Genomic DNA, 19,217 nt, shown 5'->3' with positions numbered 1-19,217 from the left:
CACTATGTTCCATTAGTGCTGATTTGCTTTAGGGTCGTTCCGAATAATTTGCTGTTCTGTGCTTTCATGTCTTTGACATGTTCTTCCACTCTTCACCTTCCCCTTTGCAAAGTGATATTTACTCTTCAAAACTGTATCCAGAGATAAGCCCTGGCTGGGTAGCTCAGTTGGTTAGAACATCGTCCTGATATGCCAAGGTTGCTGGTTTGATTCCTGGTCAGGACACAAACAAGCATCAAACAGTGAAATCATAAATAAGTGGAACAACAAATCAGTGTTTCTCTCCCTCCTTTCCTCTCTCTCTCTCTTAAATCAATTAAAAAATAAAAAGACTACCCAAAGTTAATCTCATCTGTACTAATTCAATACCTTTTTTTTTTTTAATACTCACCCGAGGACATTTTTGTATGTATCTTCAGATAGAACGGGAGGGAAAGAGGGAGGAAGAGAGAGAGAGAAACATCAATGTGAAAGAGAGACATCGAGTGATTGCCACCCACATAACCCCAACTGGGGCCGGGGACAAACTGCAACAGAGGTACATGCCCTTAGTGGGAACCGAACCCGGGACTCTCTGGTCCACAGGCCGATGCTCTAACCACTTAACCAAACCGGCCAGGGCCTAATTCAGTACCTTTAAATTGAATCACTACAACAATATACTATCATAATAATTTATCTTACGTGCATTCCCAGACTGAATTCCTTGGAAACAGGTTTCTGCTCTTACCTTGTGCCCATTATTTAACACAGGATCTCACACATGGAAGATACTTAGTAAATCTTTCCTAAATAAAATCTAGTACAACCCACTTATTTTATAGATCAGGAAAATGAAGCCCCAAGAGGTAAGTGACTTGTCAAAGGCTATCCAGTAACTTGATTAAAAGTGATCATTAATAGTGATATTTGCATACTATATATTTTATACTTAGCTATTTTATTTTGTTCTTTTTTCTGTGAACAAGGTTGATATGGATAAAACTGGGCTCTGGAGTCCAACTCGCTTTGATTCTTTTTTTTTTAATCCTCACCTGAGGACATTTTTCCATTTTTTTTGTTCAGATAGAGTGGGAGGGAGAGAGAGAGAGAGAGAGAGAGAGAAACATCGACATGAAAGGGACACATCGAGTGGTTGCCACCCACACGACCCAACCAGGGCCAGGGACAAACTGCAACCAAGGTATGTGCCCTTAGTGGGAACTGAACCCAGGTCTCTGGACCGCAGGTCGACGCTCTAACTGTTGAGCCAAACCGGCCAGAGCTCGCTTTGATTCTTGATTCTGCCAGTATTTGGGCCTTGAACATGTTATTTAATTTCTTTAAGCTTTATTTTGTTTAACTGTAAGATGGTAAATAGTAATAGGTTTTTTATAGTATTGTTGTAGAGAGTAAATTATACAGTCTGAGGAAAGGGTTTAAAACAATGTTTGGCACAGAGTGGTCATTATTGTTATTATTAGGATCCGTCATTGTTCATTAGCCATACCTCCTGGAAAAGGCATGAGATTTAGTTATTACAAAATGGGTTCTGGTTCTTTTGTAGGCAAGCTGACTGATAGAACAGCGAGCATTTTCCGAGGCAACCAAATGAAACTGAAGCTGGTCAATATTCAAAAAGCTAAAATCTCTACAAGTGCATTCATAAAAGCTTTCTGCCATCACAAACTTATTGAACTGGATGCTACTGCTGTGGACACTGATCTTCCAATCTCAGACATCCTACGTGGACTCTGCAGCAATAGCTGGATCCAGCAAAACCTCCAGTGTCTGCTGTTGGACTCTACAAGCATCCGTCAGGATTCAAAACTAATGTTCTTTGGTCAGCTCACTGGACTTCGTGTTTTAAGTGTTTTCAATGTTTGTTTTCATAGCGAAGACCTGGCTAATGTTTCTCAGTTACCAAAACTGGAAAGCTTGGATATCTCCAATACTCTGGTCACTGACATCTCTTCACTCCTTACTTGTAAGGATCGACTCAAATCTCTCACAATGCACTATCTGAAATGCCTGACCATGACCAAACCACAAATTCTTTCAGTTATTAGAGAACTTAAATGTCTACTTCACCTTGATATTTCTGATCACAGGCAAGTCGAATCGGATCTAGCTTTTCATTTGCTACAGCAGAAGGATATTCTACCTAATGTTGTGTCACTGGATATTTCGGGGGCCAGTTGCATCACCGATGGAGCTGTAGAACTGTTTATACGGCAGCGGCCTGCAATGCGATTTGTGGGACTATTGGCTACAGATGCTGGTTATTCTGACTTCTTTACTACAAAGCAAGGCTTGAGGGTTTGTTCTTATCTGAAATAAGTTTGTTTCATTTGTTCAGAACATTATTAAGCTTTTGTTGTGTATCTGAATCTAGGTGTTAGGGTTACAGATACAGATAAAAACATTCTTGAGCATAATTAATTATTGTGTAGCTATTATGTGGTAGGTTGTAGAAATATAATCTTAAATAAGATACAGTCCTGGCCTCCATGCCTTTTAGGCTAGCTTTATAATGATAAGTGCAGTCATTTATTTATTTTCTTTAAATATGTTTTTATTGATTTTAGAGAGAGAAGAGGGGAGAGGGAGAGGGAGGTGGAAACGTTGATGAGAGAAATATCAACATCCATTGGCTGCCTCTTGCACTCCCTCTGCTGGGCATCAAGCCCACAACACAAGTGTGTGCCCTGACCAGGAATCGAACTGGCAAGCTATTGGTCCATGGGCCGACACTCAACCATTGAGCCACACTGGCTGGACAAGTGTGGTCATTTATATATAACTTCCTTTGTGCCAGATGTCATGTTGTGCACGTGGTTTTCTGCTTTAATCCTCCCATTTTATAGCTGAGGGAATGGAAGCTCAGGGAGGTTAAGCTACTTATCCACAATCATAGAACTATTAAGTGGTATAGCTAGGACTTGAATGCAAGTCTATGTGACTCTAAAACTTGTGTTCTTCACCTCTATTAATAGCTAAATATAACTAATGGGCAGGTGATCAACATAGTTAACACCATTTTTGTTGAAGATAGACACAAAGCAATTTTTAAAATCTTAAGAATTAAGTTTTAAATAATGCTGGAGTAAGTTTATAGCCTTTTGTGGTGCTATTAAAAATTATTTGTGCCCTGGCCAGTTTGGCTCAGCGGTTGGAGCGTCGGCCTGCGGTCCTGAGAGACCCGGGTTCGGTTCCCGCTAAGGGCATGTACCTCGGTTGCAGTTTGTCCCCGGCCCTGGTCAGTTGTGCGGGTGGCAGCCACTCGATGTGTTCCTTTCACGTCGATGTTTGTCTCTCTCTCTGTTCCTCTCTCTCGCTCCCACTCTACCTGAACGAAAAATGGAAAAATGTCCTCGGGTGAGGATTAAAAAAAAAAAAAAAAAAATTATTTGTAATGAATTTGGGAGAGAGAGAGAGAGAAATGTCAATTTGTTGTTCCACTTACTTATGCACTCATTGGTTGATTCCTTTTATTTTATTTTTAATCCTCACCCCAGGACACTTTTCCATTTTTTGTTCAAATAGAGTGGGGAGGGAGAGAGAAAAAGAGCAACATCGACGTGAAAGGGACACATTGAGTGGTTGCCATCCGCATGACCCAACCAGGGTCGGGGACAAACCGCAACCGAGGTATGTGCCCTTAACGGGAACCAAACCCAGGTCTCCTCTAACCGCTGAGCCAAACTGGCCAGGGCTCATTTGTTGATTCTTGTATGTGCCCTGACCAGGGATTGAACCCACAACCTTGGCATAATCAGGACAGTGCTGTAACCAACTAAACTACCTGGCCAGTGCCTCATGGTGCTACTTTTTTTTCTTGGTTTTCAATTTTTTTTTTATTTCTGTTCTAATTTTTATTATTTATTCTGCTTATTTTGAATTTGATTTGATGCTCCATTTTTAGTTTTCTAAAGTATAAGGTTAGATTATTGATTTTAGATCTTTCTTTTTTTAAATATGTACATTCAGTGTTATATATTTCCCTCAATTCACTGAGTCACACTGGCTGGGCTCATCCCATTTTTTTATTTTTTTAATCCTTACCCGAAGACATTTTTCCATTTTTTGTTCAGATAGAGTGGGAGGGAGAGGAAGAGAGAGAGAGAGAGAGAGAGAGAGAGAAACAGTGACGTGAAAGGGGTACTTCAGGTGGCTGCCTCCTGCATGACCCAACCAGGACCGGGGACAAACTGCAACTGAGGTGCGTGCCCTTAGCAGGAATCGAACCCATGTCTTTCCGGAATGCAGGCCGATGCTCTAACTGCTGAGCCAAATCAGGCAGGGCTCATCTCATTTTTTAAGTGTAAATGTCTTTTTTATTTTTTTAACTTATCTTTATTGTTGAATATATTACAGATGTTCCTCCTTTTTCCCCTATCGATCCCCTCGTCCCCACTCCCGCCCCCCTCCTGCCTCTCCCCACACTGTTCTCTGTGTCCATTGGTTTTTCATATACGCATATAAGTTCTTTGGTTTATCCCCCCCCATCTCCCTTCCCTTTGAGATTTATCAGTCTAATAACCAATATGCACTTCCTAATCCCTTCACCTTTTTCATCCATTTCCCCCAACCCCTCTCCCATCTGGCAGCCAACAAAATATTCTCTGTGAATGTTTCTGTTCTGCCTGTTCATTTTGTTTGTAGATTCAATTGTTGATAGATTTATTGCCATTTGTTTTTTCATATTTTTGATCTTCTTTTTCTTCAAGAAGACCCTTTAACATTTCATATAATACTGATTTGGTGGTGATGAACTTCTTTAGCTTTTTCTTGTCTGGGAAACTCTTCATATGGCCATCAATTCTAAATGCCAGCTTTGCAGGATAGAGTAATCTTGGTTGTAGGTTCTTACTTTTCATCACTCTGAATATTTCTTGCCACCCCCTTCTGGCCTGCAAAGTTTCTTTTGAGAAATCAGCTGACAGTCTTATGGGAACTCCCTTATAGGTAACTAACTGCTTTTCTCTTGTTGCTTTTAAGATTCTCTCTTTGGCCCTGTCCACTTTGGCTCAGCGGTTGAGCGTCGGCCTGTGGACCAGAGAGTCCCAAGTTCGGTTCCTGCTAGGAGCATGTACCAAAACAAAAAAATATTCTTTCTTTGTCTTGAACCTTTTGCATTTTGATGATGTGTCTTGGTGGTGTGGACCTCTTGGGGTTCATCTTGTTTGGGACTCTTTGCTTCCTGGACTTGTATGTCTGTTTCTTTCACCAAGTTATGGTGCTATTTTTAAAGCAGCATATATATATTTATGTTCCAGAATATATTTTTTTAGAACAGTGGTTATCTTCCTCAATTGTACATTTTAATCACTTTGGAAGCTTTAAAATACACCGATATTTGTGTCTTATCACCCAGGGATTTAATAGGTTTGGGATTTGGCCTAGAGCATCAAGATTTTTAAAGCTCCCAGTAATTTTAATGTGCAACCAAGGTTCAGAACCGCTGCTTGAAAAATAAACAAAAACCATTTCTTTATGATTATACCTTATGTAATTTTTCCCAGGACAAGAGTAAAGCGATTTGTAGTCATTAGTTGTTTTTATATTTTATTTTTTTAATTTGGAAAGCAGCAATTGTTGTATTTTTTAAATGATTTATTTATTTTTGTTAATATTCACTAGAGGATTTTTTTCCCATTGATTTTAGAGAGAGTAAAAGGGAGGGGGAGGCAGGGAGGGTTGGGGAGGAGAGAGAAACATCAATTGGTTGCCTCCTGCATGCGTTCTGACTGGGACCAGGATTCAACCTGCAGCCCAGGTATGTGCCTTTGACAGGGAATCAAACCCATGACCCTTTGATGTGCTGGCTGACGCTCTGACCACTGAGCAACACCGGCCAGGGCAGCAATTGTATTTTAAAGTCCTTTTCATTTTCTGGCATCTCTAATGAAGGTGGAAGCCGTCAGTTACATCATTAGGCTTGAAATAGAGATGTAATTTGAACTTTCAGAGTAAATACATACTGTAGAGAATTGTTTATTAGAAACGTTTATGTAAGCTAGTTTAAGATTAATAGCATTTAATATTACAGTGATCAAAAGACCACAGTGATGCCCTGGCCAGTTTTGCTCAGCGGTTGGGGCATCGGCCTGTGGTCCAGAGAGACCTGATTCAGTCCCCGTTAAGGGCATGTACCTCGATTGCAGTTTGTCCCCGGCCCTGGTTGGGTCGTGAGGGAGGTGGCCACTCTATGTGTCCTTTTCATGTCAATTTCTCTCTCTTTCTCTCCCCCCCCCCCCACTGTATCTGTACAAAAAATAGAAAAGTGTCCTCAGGCGAGGATAACAACAACAACAACAAAAAAACCCCACAGTGATTTAAAAAATAAATAAATAAAAAGATTTTAGCATATGAACTCTTGGCATATGCAATAGTATTCTATAGAGGGATTATGCATGTAGTTAAGATACTAACTACCAAAGCAGGTACAACAGAAAATGGGAAGTTTTGTTTCAGTAAACTTATCTGGTATACATGTAAGTATAGTTTATTTTGAATTTTTAAAATTGTGCATTATATACAGTGTTAGATATTGGGGGTTGGAGAGGAGAGACCACCATCTTTCCACTACTAAGGAACTGTAAAGATCTTAATTCAGCCTTCTGTGGAGTGTAAGGTATGGTAAGTTTAAAAGGTATATTTCAGCCTGGCTAGTGTGGCTCAGTGGATTGAGTGTCCTCCCATGGACTGAGAGATCCCGGTTCATTTCCCACTAGGGGCACATGCCTGGGTTGCAGCTCAATCCCTAGTGTGGAGCGTGCAAGAGGCAGCCAGTTGTTGTTTCTCTCTCACATTGATGTTTTTGTCTCTTCCTTCCTCCATAAAAAAATCAATAAAAACATATTAAAAATAAATAAATAAAAGGTGTGTTTCCGAAAACCTTTCACTTAATAGAAATGCATATATTTTAAATTAGATGTAAAATATATTAAGTCTTTTTGTTTGGGTTGATTAAAAATTTGCTTACATTAAAATGGATAAAATTAAATGTTAGTGAAAACCTTCAAACAGAACAAGTATGTTAATTGTTGTATCCAAAATTAGAATGGGAAATGTACTGAATTCCTTTAAAATGGGTGAATAAGATATATAAATTTCCAGTTTTAAAATTAATAAGTCACAGGGATGTAATGTACAGCATAGAGAATATAGTCAATAATATGGTAATAGCTGTATACACTGTCAGATGGTTTATTAGACTTACCATGGTGATCATTTTATTAGGCATATAAATATTGAATAACATATATCTGAAACTAATATTGTATGTTATTTTAATAATTATTTTTTTTACCCTCACCCAAGGACATTTTTCTGTATTTTATTCAGATAGAGTGGGGGAGAGAGAGAGAGAGAGAAACATCGATGTGAAAGGGACACGTCAAGTGGTTGCCACCCGCAGGACCCAATCAGGGCCAGGGACAAACCAACCGAGGTACGTACGTGCCTTTAGCGGGAACCGAACCTGCGTCTCTCTGGACCGAAGGCCGACGCTCTAACCGCTGAGCCAAACAGGCCAGGGCTATTTTAATAATTTCTTTCTTTTTTTTTTTTTTTAAAGTAAAATGGGTAGAAAGGGCACCCATTATTAGTATTAAAGCCATGCACCTGTGACCTGGCAAGTTTTGCTCAGCGGTTAGAGCCCATGGAACATGGACCAAAGAGTCATGGGTTCAATTGCTGTCAAGCGCACGTGCCTCAGTTGCAGTTTGGTCCCCCACCCTTGTCAGGGTTGTGCAGGAGGTAACCAATCATTGTGTCTCACACATAGATGTTTTTTTTTCTCTCTTTCTCCTCCTCCCACTCTGTCTGAAAAATAAATGGAAAAGTATCCTCAGGTGAGGATTAAAAACAAAAAAAACCCAAAAAACATGCACCTGGCTGGTGTGGCTCAGTGGATTGAGCGTTGGTCCATGGACTGAGAGGTCCTGTTTTGATTCCCGGTCAAGGCACATGCCCAGATTGTGGGCTCAATCCCCAGTAGGGAACATGCAGGAGGCAGCCAGTCAATATTTCTCTCTCACATCGATGTTTCTATCCCTCTGTAAAAAATCAATAAAAACATATTAAAAAAACAACAACCATGCAACATTTTTATTTGCTAGGAAATTCTCATTGATCCACTGGTGGGGTATAACAAATCCCTTAGGGAGGAATGTTTTGTAATGGCATCCCAGGAAGCTAAGGAGAGAGGATGATGATATCTTTTGTTTGGTCTTCTCTTTGGTCTTCCTGTGGCTTACCCTTTGTTTCATCTCTTACATCTGGATGATCACAAAATTCTTAAATTTTAGAATATATCCTTTCAAGGTCAGGGAATGGGAACACTTGGCCTGTGGGCTATATAAGGTCTGTGAAATTAATACTAGCTAACATCACATGCCTCACCAAATTAGCCTGACCAAAATAGAGCAGGCTAATATTTAAGTTGATAATTTTGTGTGGCCTGCAAATGATGTTATAAATTTCCAAATGGCCCTTGGCAGAAAAAAGGTTCCCTACCTTGACTCATTCTTAATAATGTGTAGGTCCTTGGGCAATATATGTATGCATAATACTTTAGAAATTGTTTTGAAATAACTTTTAACATGCAGATCACTAATTTGGAATATTTTGCCACATTTGTTTTATCATATTCTCTATACACACACAATTAAAAAATATATATAAAAAAATAAATAACTGGTGACTTCTTGGTGCATGAGACGATGCTCAACCAATTGACCTACTCCGGCTAGGGCAGCACACACACAATTTTTTTCAGAATCATTTGAGAGTAGGTTGCACATTATGCCCTTCTATCCCTTAATACTTAAGTTTGTATTTCCTAAAAGTGAGGATATTCTCCTTAATGACCTCAGTGCAATTAGCAAATTTTAGGAAATTTAACATTGATGCAACACTTTATATAATCTGTACATATTTTCAGTGTTGATTATCCTAGTACTGCCCTCTATAAAATACTTGTTCATTTAGTCCAGGATCTTTTTTTTTTTAATCCTCACCCGAGGATATTTTTACATTTATCTTCAGACAGAGTGGGAGGGAGGGTGGGGAGAGAGAGAGAGAGAGAGAGAAACATCTATATGAAAGAAACACATTGAGTGGCTGCCACCTGCACAACCCCAGCCAGGGCTGGAGACAAACCGCAACCGAGGTACGTGCCCTTGGGTGGAATTAAACCTGGGACTCTGGTCCACAGGCTGATGCTCTAACCACTGGGAAAACCGGCCAGGGCCAGGTTTATTTTTTAATTCAGTTGTCATGTCTCTTTATAATTTAATCTGAAAGTTATTCTTAGTCCTTCCTGTCCTTTGTGATATTGATATTTTTGAAGAACATAACTTTGTTTTGTTGGCATTTTTGAAGAATGTTCCTCATTTTGGCTTTGATGTTTCCTCCTAATTACATCAGGGTGTTCATCTCTGGCTGGAACATCATGTAAGAGATACCCTGTCTTCTCAAGAGTATCACATCCTGAAACACATAGTGCCCTCATTTTTTTCTTAGTTTTTAAAAAATCCTCACTCAAGGATATGTTTTTTATTGATTTTAGAGAGAGAAGAAGGTGGGGGGAGAGAAACATAGATTGCCCCCTGCGCGCCCCCTACTGGAGACTGAACCAGGGACTCAGGCATGTGCCCTGATCGGGAATTGAACCAGCAACCTCTTGGGTGCATGTGCTGATGCTCAACCACTGAGCCACACCAGCGGGACTGTTTATTTTTTTTAAACTTAATAAACCCTTCATCTTTTTGTTGAAGGTGTTTTTTCATATTCTAAAATGCTAATTGAGAATATTTAATTTTGTTTAAAATGCTGTGATACAGTTTTCTTCTGATTTGTTGGTTTATAAGAAGTTTTTCCAGCTGAAATGTGTAGATTGGCTTTTAAATATACATATATACATATATATTTTTATTTTTATTAGATTGGCTTTTTAAAAATTTTCTTATAAGGCTTTATGTGGAATTGATTTGAATTTTTTTATTTACTGGCATTTAATGGGTTCCTAATTCAAAATCACTCCCCTGTTGCCCTGGCTGGTGTGGCTCGGTTGGGTGTTGGCCTATGCACTGAAAAGTTGCTGATTCACTTCTGGGTCAGGGCACATTCCTGGGTTTCGGACTTGATCCCCAGTCAGGGGTGTGCAGGAGGCAGTTAATTGATGTTTCACTCTCACATTGATGTTTTTCTCTCTCCCTCTCCCTTCCTTTCTCTAAAAATCAATTTAAAAAATATTTTTAAAACAGTACTCTCCTGTCAATGTAGTGATTTGAGATTTTTTCAATGGATGATGATGTTACTAATCATGGTGAGAGGAGAAGGGGTTTTTCTTTTCATTTTTCAAGATCCTGAAATTTCCCCCTTTCTTTTTCTTCACTACCCAATGATGCTGAGAATTGGGTTATATCTAATTTTATTTACATTACTTGTTGATTTTATGGTTTGGATCAGGAGGGTCCTAATTTTGAAATTACTTCCTCAGTGGTAGCAAGGAAGAATTATATTAATATTAAATAAATAATAAACAAGTAAAAATACTACTACTACTGAAAAAGGTCAACTCTTTTTTCATTTTAGTTATTTTATGTGACCTTTTGTCTATTGTCTAATTTACCCTGTTGAGTATTTAGAAGACATATGTATTCACGGTTACTGATTGTTTAAAAATTTACATGCTACCCATTATTCATTTGAAGTCTTAACTGTAATATAGTTGTAAGGGATGGTATTTGAATTGGCTTCACCACTTAATTGGTTTGTTACATTTAGCAATATACCTCGCCTCTCTGGCCCCATGTATCAAAACGAGGTTGAGGAGAACATTTACCTATTAGATTTGTGATTGAGAGCAACTTTGTAAAACAGCACCTGGAAAATTTAATTCAACACTTACTATTTTTTCACTGGAGGCTCCTAAAAGCCTGTGCTTGAAGGTGAACAGTGAAACCTATTGATAACATCTTTGTTTTTCAGGTTGCTGGAGGAGTCAGTATGAATCAGATTTCAGAAGCATTGAGCCAGTACAGGAACAGGTCATGTTTTATGAAGGAAGCCCTCTACAGGCTCTTTACAGAAACGTTTTCAATGCAGGTAACCATGCCTGCTATTTTAAAGGTAAGTACACCTCAGGTAGTTTTTCTGTGTATATGTGTGTTTTAAAGAGCCATTATTCATTCATTTTTTTCCCCATTTAATTATTTATTTATTTATTATTGATCTTGTTAGAGAGAGGAAGGGGGAGAGAGAAACTAATCGGTTGCCTTGCATACATGCCATGACCAGGGATTGAACCTGCTACCTTTTGGTATCTGGAATGATGCTCCAACCAACTGAACCACACTGGCCAGGGCAGGTAGTTTTTATTATTTCTTACTTGATTCAATTAAAATTGTTCACTAGACACATTGAATACATTAATTTATATGCCTCATTCTATAGTAAATCAAAATGCCCTTATAGAGAAAGGAAAACAGTGTTAGGTTTAACTGCCAGATCATCTCCCGTTTTGAATCATCCAGTGTTTTAAATTTTGAATCATCCAATGTTTCTCACTGAGAAAAGGATATTTATTTATTTATTTATTTATTTATTTATTTATTTATTTTTGTTAATCCTCACCCAAGGATATTTTTCCATTGATTTTTAAGTAGAGTGGAAGGGGGCGGCGGGGGCAGAAAGAGAGAGGCCTATAACCCAGGTATGTACCCTTGACTGGGAATCAAACCTGTGACCCTTTGATCCATGGGCACTTTAGTTTATTTTAAATGTAATTAGAAGTATTAAGTAGTTTGGAAAACAAAATTGAAGTTATTTAACATTATATGAGCCTGGCTGGTGTGGCCCAGTGGATTGAATATTGTTTACACACATACACACACAAACTAACAAAAACCCAAAAAATAAGTGAAATATGAAAATAAAGAATCTTAAACTCACCTTGTCATTATTATTTGAAATTTTTTGCAGTTCCTCAAAAATATGACTATTTCTGTACCATGGGAGATTAGATTTTATTTATAATTTAAAAGCAATACTGTGTAGAGAAAACTCTGGACCCTTGTTTCCCATCTGTAATGAGATTGAATTAGATGAACTAAAAGTCCTTTTATATCTAAGAATCTGTGATTTTTGAAAATCCTGGGGTTTTTTTTGTTTCTACATATTTAAATTACAGATGCTGATAATCCAGTGAACTCCTAAGAATAGTTTAGCAACATAGAAAAAGTCATTTTCCATAGTAATACTAAGTATATCCCAGGTCTGTTATACACTCCATGAATTCATCCAGTTGTCAAAATGAGGTGCTCTGGTCTCTTAAAATCATAATTCATGTACCCTGGCCAGTGTGGCTCAGTTGGGTGAGCATCGTCCCATGCACCAAAAGGTCGCCAGTTCGATTTCTGGTGGGGGCACACACGCAGGTTGTGGACTTGATCCCCAGTAGGGGTATGCGGGAGGCAGCTGATCAATGTTTCCCTCTTTCTCCCTCTTTCTCCTCTCTCTAAAAATCAATTTCAGAAAAACATATTTGAAAACAAATAAAAAATACCATGGTTCATGTGGGTATCAGCAGACCTATTGCTGAGGTGGGTAGGAATGATTATCCCTATTCTTTTTTATTATTTATTTTTAATTAATTAAAATTTTTTGGTTAATCCTCACTCAAGAAGATTTTTTGCATTAATTTTTAGAGAGAATGGAAAGGAAAGAGAGGGAGAGGGAGAGAGGGACGGAGAGAAACATTGATGTGAGAGAGACACATTGATTGGTTGCCTCCTGCACACATTCTGACCAGGGATCAAACCTTAAACCCAGGTATGTGCTCTGACCAGGAATCAGACCCACCACCTTTTGGTGCACTGGACGATGCTCCCACAAACAACCACATCTGCCAGGGCTGATTATCCCTATTTGATAGACAAAACAGATCACATTGACCCTGAATGTTATAGCAGGTGTGGTCTAAGTGTGGTGCAGCACCTTCACTTACATTTGTGTTCTAGGTCTTCCATATAGTCTATCTTCTATTTAGCATTTTAAATGTTGTTTTACCACTTTTCAAATTCTTCCAAATTCAGATTTCTTTCTCCTCTGTGGGTGATTCCATCCCGTTGTCCACCTTGTGTTTTTTCACTGTCACATTTTCCTTCCCTGGGACTCTCCTCTCCATTCCACCCCCACCTCCATCTGCTTTTGTCCACATCCTATCTCAGACCCTTGCCTAAATGTGCTCTTGAAATTAAGCCCTTTGATTCCATTACTAGAAATAATTGCTGCCACTAGAACTACCTTAGGCAGCACTTTATACCTCTTTGTGCTTTTGTTTTTTTGTTTTTGTTTCATGTTTTGACATCTTTCACAATGTTATTTGTTTACATAATTTATCTCTCACAAGGTTTTATGCTAAGGAATAGATTATAAGTGAATCATGTTTATGTTCCCTGTAGTGCTTATTGCAATGCCAAAAATTAAGTGAGCCTAATTAAGTAAATGATTATGAAATCACAGATGAGTAAATGGTGGTCCAGAGAAGGAAACTGACTTACCTAAAATCACACAGCTAGTTAATGGCTGCATTTGGACTAGAGGGTATTACTGGTGTTCAAAAAACAAATGTTGAGGACAGGGAAAATCTTACTTTCTCTCCTAATGAGCAAATATTTTTGCCAACTACTAACACAAACACAAGACAGTATAAAGAATGCTAATATTGTCATAAGCAACTAAAAACAAGTTCATCTTTAGCTTGTGGCTGTAGGAATGAGGAACCATCCATTGGATTTGCCAGTGCAGTTCACAGCCAGTGCTTGCGCCCTCAACTTAACACGCCAGGGCCTGGCCAGGGGAATGCCTGTTCGTCTGTTGTCAGAGGTCATCTGTCTACTTTTCAAGGCTCTGAAAAATTTCCCCCATTGCCAGCAGGTAATTTAAAAGAATACTTGACTCTGCTTCTTACTTCAGGACAAATACATGCATAATATGTGTTATTTAATTCTAACTTTCATCCTATCTGAGAGAGAGAGAAAGAATGAGAGAATAGATAAGGAAATCATCTTTGTTGTAGAAAAATAGGAAATATGGATAAGCAATATGGTTTAAATTTTAAAAATTTCTCAGAAACCAGTAGCCCAGAAACATCTATTAACACTTCTGGTGCATCCTTGTAGGCTTAACATTATATTGAAAATTAAGCTGAATTGAATCATAGATCTAAATATAAAAGTTAAAACCATAAAACTTCTAGAAGAAAATATTTGTGACCTAGTAGTAGGCAAAGTTTTCTTAGGATACTAGAAGCACACATCATAAAATAAAAATAAATTATAATTAAAAAAATTAAATGTTTTTCAGCACATGCTGAAAAATATTAAAAAATGAAAAGGAAAGCTGTAGGCTGAGAAAAATGCTCATTATACAGGGTGGGGCAAAATTAGGTTTATAGTTGTGAATGCATAAAATAGTTTATTTTTGTATTATTATTTAATTATTGTATTATTTTCCATATGATCAACTATAAACCTACTTTTGCCCCACTCTGTATATATGATAAAGGTCTATTATCCAGAATATAAAGAACTCTTAATTCAGTAATACAAGACAAACCAATTTTAGGATAGGCATAAGATTTTTTTTTTATCCTCACCCGAAGACATTTTTCTATTTTTTGTTCAGATAGAGTAGGAGGGAGAGAGAGAGAGAAACATCAACATGAAAAGGACACATCGAGTGGCAGCCACCCACACAACCCAACCAGGGCTGGGGACAAACTACAACCGAGGTACATGCCCTTAGCGGAAACCGAACCCGGGTCTCTCCAGACTGCAGGCCAATGCTCTAACTGCTGAGCCAAACTGGCCAGGGCTAGGAATAAGATTTGAAAAGACATTTTACCAAAGAAGATATGCAGATGACAAATGAACACATGAGAAGATGCTTAGTATCTTCAGTCTACAGAGAAATGCAGATTAAAACAATGAGTTATTACTGCACAACCCCTAGATTGATTGAAATAAAAAGACTGACAAGACAAAGTTTTGGCATGGATGTGGAACATCTGAAATTCTCATATATTGATGTTAAGAATGTAAAATAATACTACAACCAGTTCAACAGTCTTTAAAAATTAGACATATACCTTCCATACTACCCAGTTATTCTACTCTTAGAGAAATAAAAGCATATATCCATATAAAGACTTATATACAACTGTTCATAATATCTTTATAATTTCTCAAAACTGAAATCTTTCCAAATGTCCAACAGGTGAATAAGCAAACATATATTCATATAAGTAAATACTATTTGGCAATACAAAGGAATGAAGAACCAATTGAAGTATATGGATGAATCTCAAAAACATATGCTGAGCACAATAAGCCAGATACAAAAGAGTAGATACTATATGATTCCATTTATGTGAAAACTTAGAACAGACTAATATGTGATGACAGTGTGATTTTCTGGGGCTGGGGTTTTGCAAGGCCAGGATTGATTAGAAGGGGCAAAGTGCAACACTCTGTGGTGATAGAGTTTTTTTTCTTGATTGTGGTGGTGGTGTGGGTAGTTGATTACACATCTGTATAAATTTGTCAAACTAATGAAGTGTATACTTAAAATGGAAATTGATTTTTTAAAATACAGCAAGGAAGGTGATCTTCCCTCATTAAAAATTTTGTTTCTGTTTTCTCTTAAAAAGTTGGAAGATCCTTCTCAATTCAGTCTTTTTTTTTTCTTTATTGATTTTTAGAGAGAGAGAGGAAGGAGAGGGAGAGAGAGATGGAAACATCGATGAGAAAGAACATCAATCGGCCGCCTCCTGCATGCCCCCAACTGGGAATCAGGCCCACAACCTGGGCATGTGCCCTGACCAGGAATCGAAGCAGGACCTCTCGGTGCATGGGTCAATGCTCAACCACTGAGCTATACCAGCCGGGCTTAATTCAGTCTTAATTTCTGCATGGCAATCATCAGTTGGAGCTGAATAACCACTGCCCTTACAAGAGGGCATGACTTCTCTAGTTTGCCATAATTCCTACCACTCCTCTGTTATTTCACACTCAACCCTCTTCACTTGTTTATTATGTTACTGCCTAGTTTCTGTTGGCATTTCAGGTTTCTGCCCCTGCCTCGTACACTATACTTTTGTCATAGTGGCCTACTCAAGGCTTTTCAAAGAGATGTTATATTTCTGTATTTCTATAGCTTTCTTTCCTATCTGTAAAGGCCCATTTCAACCCTTACCTGTCTTAGGTAGAAAGTAGAAGCTCTAGCATAGTCATTTATGAGATAATGGTAAAGACATTTGTCTTTTAGTAGATGGGCTAAGCTTCAGGTTATTGATTGGAACTGACATACATGAAGCCACTCTCCACATAGACCCCTCTTTGCCAATAAAAGGAGGGGCAGGGGGGTTGTTCTTTAGGCAAAGGTGTATGTGACAGAGTTTATTGGCAAGATTAAGTGAAGAATTTGGAGAGGGCCAGTTACACAAAAAGGCTTAGAACCTTTACTTAGAATTAAGTACATATTTACTCAAAATTAATGTTCTTTATTCCCTTAAAGTTACAGAAGAATTGTCTTCTCTCCTTAACCAATTCCAGGATTCTTGTGGATGTTCCATTTGACAGGCAAGTATAAAACTTATTTGATTTTGGGGTGTTGACCAGTGTTTCTCTGAGCATTGTTGGCTTTTAGGTTATTAGTTTAGCAAGGGTCTGATTAAGGCTGGGATTGGGTGTTTGGGGAGAATGCTCTGTTGAGCCTCTGCCACAGAGGTGATTGGAAGTACCCTGTCTGCAAATGTTGTTTCCCTTAATGTGATTCCAGTTCAGGGTTTCAGAGTAGTAAAACCAGGGGCTCCAGAGAATCAAAAATATACTTGAGCCCTGGTCGGTTTTGCTCAGCAGTTAGAGCGTTCGCCTGTGGTCCAGAGAGACCTGGGTTCCGTTCTCACTAAGGGCATGTACCTCGATTGCAGTTTGTCCCCTGCCCCAGATGGGGTCATGTGGGTGGCAGCCAATGTCTCCTTCACATCGATGTTTCTCTTTCTCCCTTCCTCTCTCTAATTAAAACAAAAAACATACTTGAATGAAAGTTCTAGCCCTTTTATTATCTGTGCATAAGTTTTCTCATTTGTAAAATAGTGATTTATAAGGATTAGATACGGTGATATTTGTTAAGTACACAATAGTGCCTAGGTTAAGAAGTACAGGCTGTTCTAAACATTAGTCATTATTTTCGTTATTATTTTCTTTATTATGATAATTTTTAAAAATCCTCATCCTAGACTCCAAAGTGATTCCTCTTGAGGCCTTTGTAATCTTCCAGATTCATAAGTTCAAAACCATTTATAATAGTTGCTGCCGACAGCAGGAAAATTAAGCGCAGGCTCACATGAACAAAGCTGATTTATGGGTGCTGGTATAAGCTAAGCCATTCTCAGATCTAAATGAAACGTGTACTTACAATGGGAGTTGACTTTTAAAAATAACAATAGGGAAGGTGGTGCTCCTCATTAAAAAAAAATAATCCCTATTTCTGCCTTCTCTTGAAAACTTGGAAGATCTTTCTCAACTCAGTCTTTGTTCCTACATGGCAATGATCAGAGCTGAGTGACAACTGCCCCTGTAAAAGGGCATGAATTCTTTCTAGCTAACTGATTTGTTTGCTGTGGCATTTTAGCACTGTCTACAGTTTAGATTACAAATGATTACTTATCATTGAACTTCTTTTTCAGACTCATCATAGTAGAAACTGAATGCTAAAAAATAAATCTTTCTGAAATGTGCCCATCTTTCTTTGAATCCTGTGCATTTTGCTCACAATCTTTAAATTTTTTTTTTTTTTTTTTAGTTGAGAGAGAGGAAGGGAGAGAAGATGGAAACACTGATGTGAGAGAGAAACATTGATCACCTGCCTCCTGCATTTCCCCTACTGGAGATTGAGTCCATAGCCCGGGCTTGTGCCCTGACCCAGAATCAAACCAGGATCTCTCAGTCCATGGGACTACACTCAATCCACTGAGCCACACTGGCCAGGCTCACTCACATTCTTTTTTTTTTCTGTTTGTTGAGTAAATTTACTACACTTTTAAGAAAACATTTCCCATCAGTAGACAAATGGATAAAAAAGCTGTGGTACATATACACAATGGAGTACTGTGCAGCTGTAAGAAAGAAAGCTCTCTTATCCTTTGAGACGACATGGAGGGACCTGAAAAATATTATCCTAAGCAGAACAAGCCAAGCAGAGAAAGACAAGTATCATATGATCTCACTTATTTGTGGAATATATTGAACATAACAGTCTGAAGAACAGGGTAGTCACTCACATTCTTATTTGCATGTTCTTCTCTTCCTCTTCTGATCTCTTTTTGCCAGATGCTCTTGGTTTTCATAACTGAGGCTTTAGAAGTTGAGATTACTTTTGTTACAGGATTTGTTGGGGTAGGTTAAGTAATTTCTTCTTTCTCCATATACAGTTTTATAAACTTGATTGTGAGAAAAATACTGCTTTTCAGGTTTGATGCTGCCAAATTTGTTATGAGATGGATCTGTAAGCGTGAAAACCCCAAGATGCAAACAATGGCAGTGAGCGTCACCTCTATTCTAGCCTTGCAGGTATGTGATTGCTAAAGGGCAAGATCTCTTTCCTCTGAGTCTTAATGGAGCTTTGATGGAGATCTGATGTTTCACTTTTCGGCTTTTTGTTTGCTTATAGCTCTCACCTGAGCAAACTGCACAACTTAAGGAAGAGCTCTTCATGGCAATTAAGGTAGGCTTATTGTCACTTTTACAGCTTTTTTTGTTTGTTTCTTCTTCAGTGAAAGTAATTTATGGCCCTGGCCAGTGTGGCTCAGTTGGTTAAGCATGATCCCAGGCACCGAGAGGTCACCAGTTCAATTCCCAGTCACAGCACATTCCCGTGTTGCAGGCTCAGTCCCTGGTAGGGGTGTGTAGGAGGCAGCCAATCAGTGTTTCTCTCTCTCGCTCACCTCCTCTCACTTCCTCTCTCTAAAAATCAGTAAAAACATATTTTAAAAAGAAAAAGAAAAAAGTAACTTATGAACAGTATATAAGATCATTATAAAATGCTTAAAAATGAAAAATCTCTAAGGCCTGCTTCCCAGAGTAAATTACTTTATTGTATAGCTATTTCTTGTATTTTACTCCACATCTCTAAATAAAATGCTTAAAAACATTTTTTTTGCA

General features: G+C 38.3%; 1 protein-coding gene across 1 annotated transcript in view; it reads left to right on the top strand.

Annotated features, from left to right (window-relative positions):
- The window catches only part of ZYG11A (zyg-11 family member A, cell cycle regulator), a 55,317-nt gene that overhangs the window by 16,487 nt on the left and 19,613 nt on the right, over positions 1 to 19,217 (top strand). Inside the window, exons 3-8 of the mRNA XM_036257262.1 lie at positions 1,547 to 2,298; positions 10,981 to 11,121; positions 13,753 to 13,929; positions 16,570 to 16,634; positions 18,527 to 18,626; positions 18,727 to 18,780. Coding sequence (XP_036113155.1) covers positions 1,547 to 2,298; positions 10,981 to 11,121; positions 13,753 to 13,929; positions 16,570 to 16,634; positions 18,527 to 18,626; positions 18,727 to 18,780 — 1,289 coding nt within the window. The remainder of the gene's footprint in view (positions 1 to 1,546; positions 2,299 to 10,980; positions 11,122 to 13,752; positions 13,930 to 16,569; positions 16,635 to 18,526; positions 18,627 to 18,726; positions 18,781 to 19,217) is intronic.

This window comes from Molossus molossus, unplaced genomic scaffold (genome assembly GCF_014108415.1).
Source record: "Molossus molossus isolate mMolMol1 unplaced genomic scaffold, mMolMol1.p scaffold_m16_p_12, whole genome shotgun sequence".
Taxonomy (NCBI): domain Eukaryota; kingdom Metazoa; phylum Chordata; class Mammalia; order Chiroptera; family Molossidae; genus Molossus; species Molossus molossus.
Note: the sequence above shows the minus strand (reverse complement) of the source record. Positions and strands in the feature narration are given on the sequence as shown.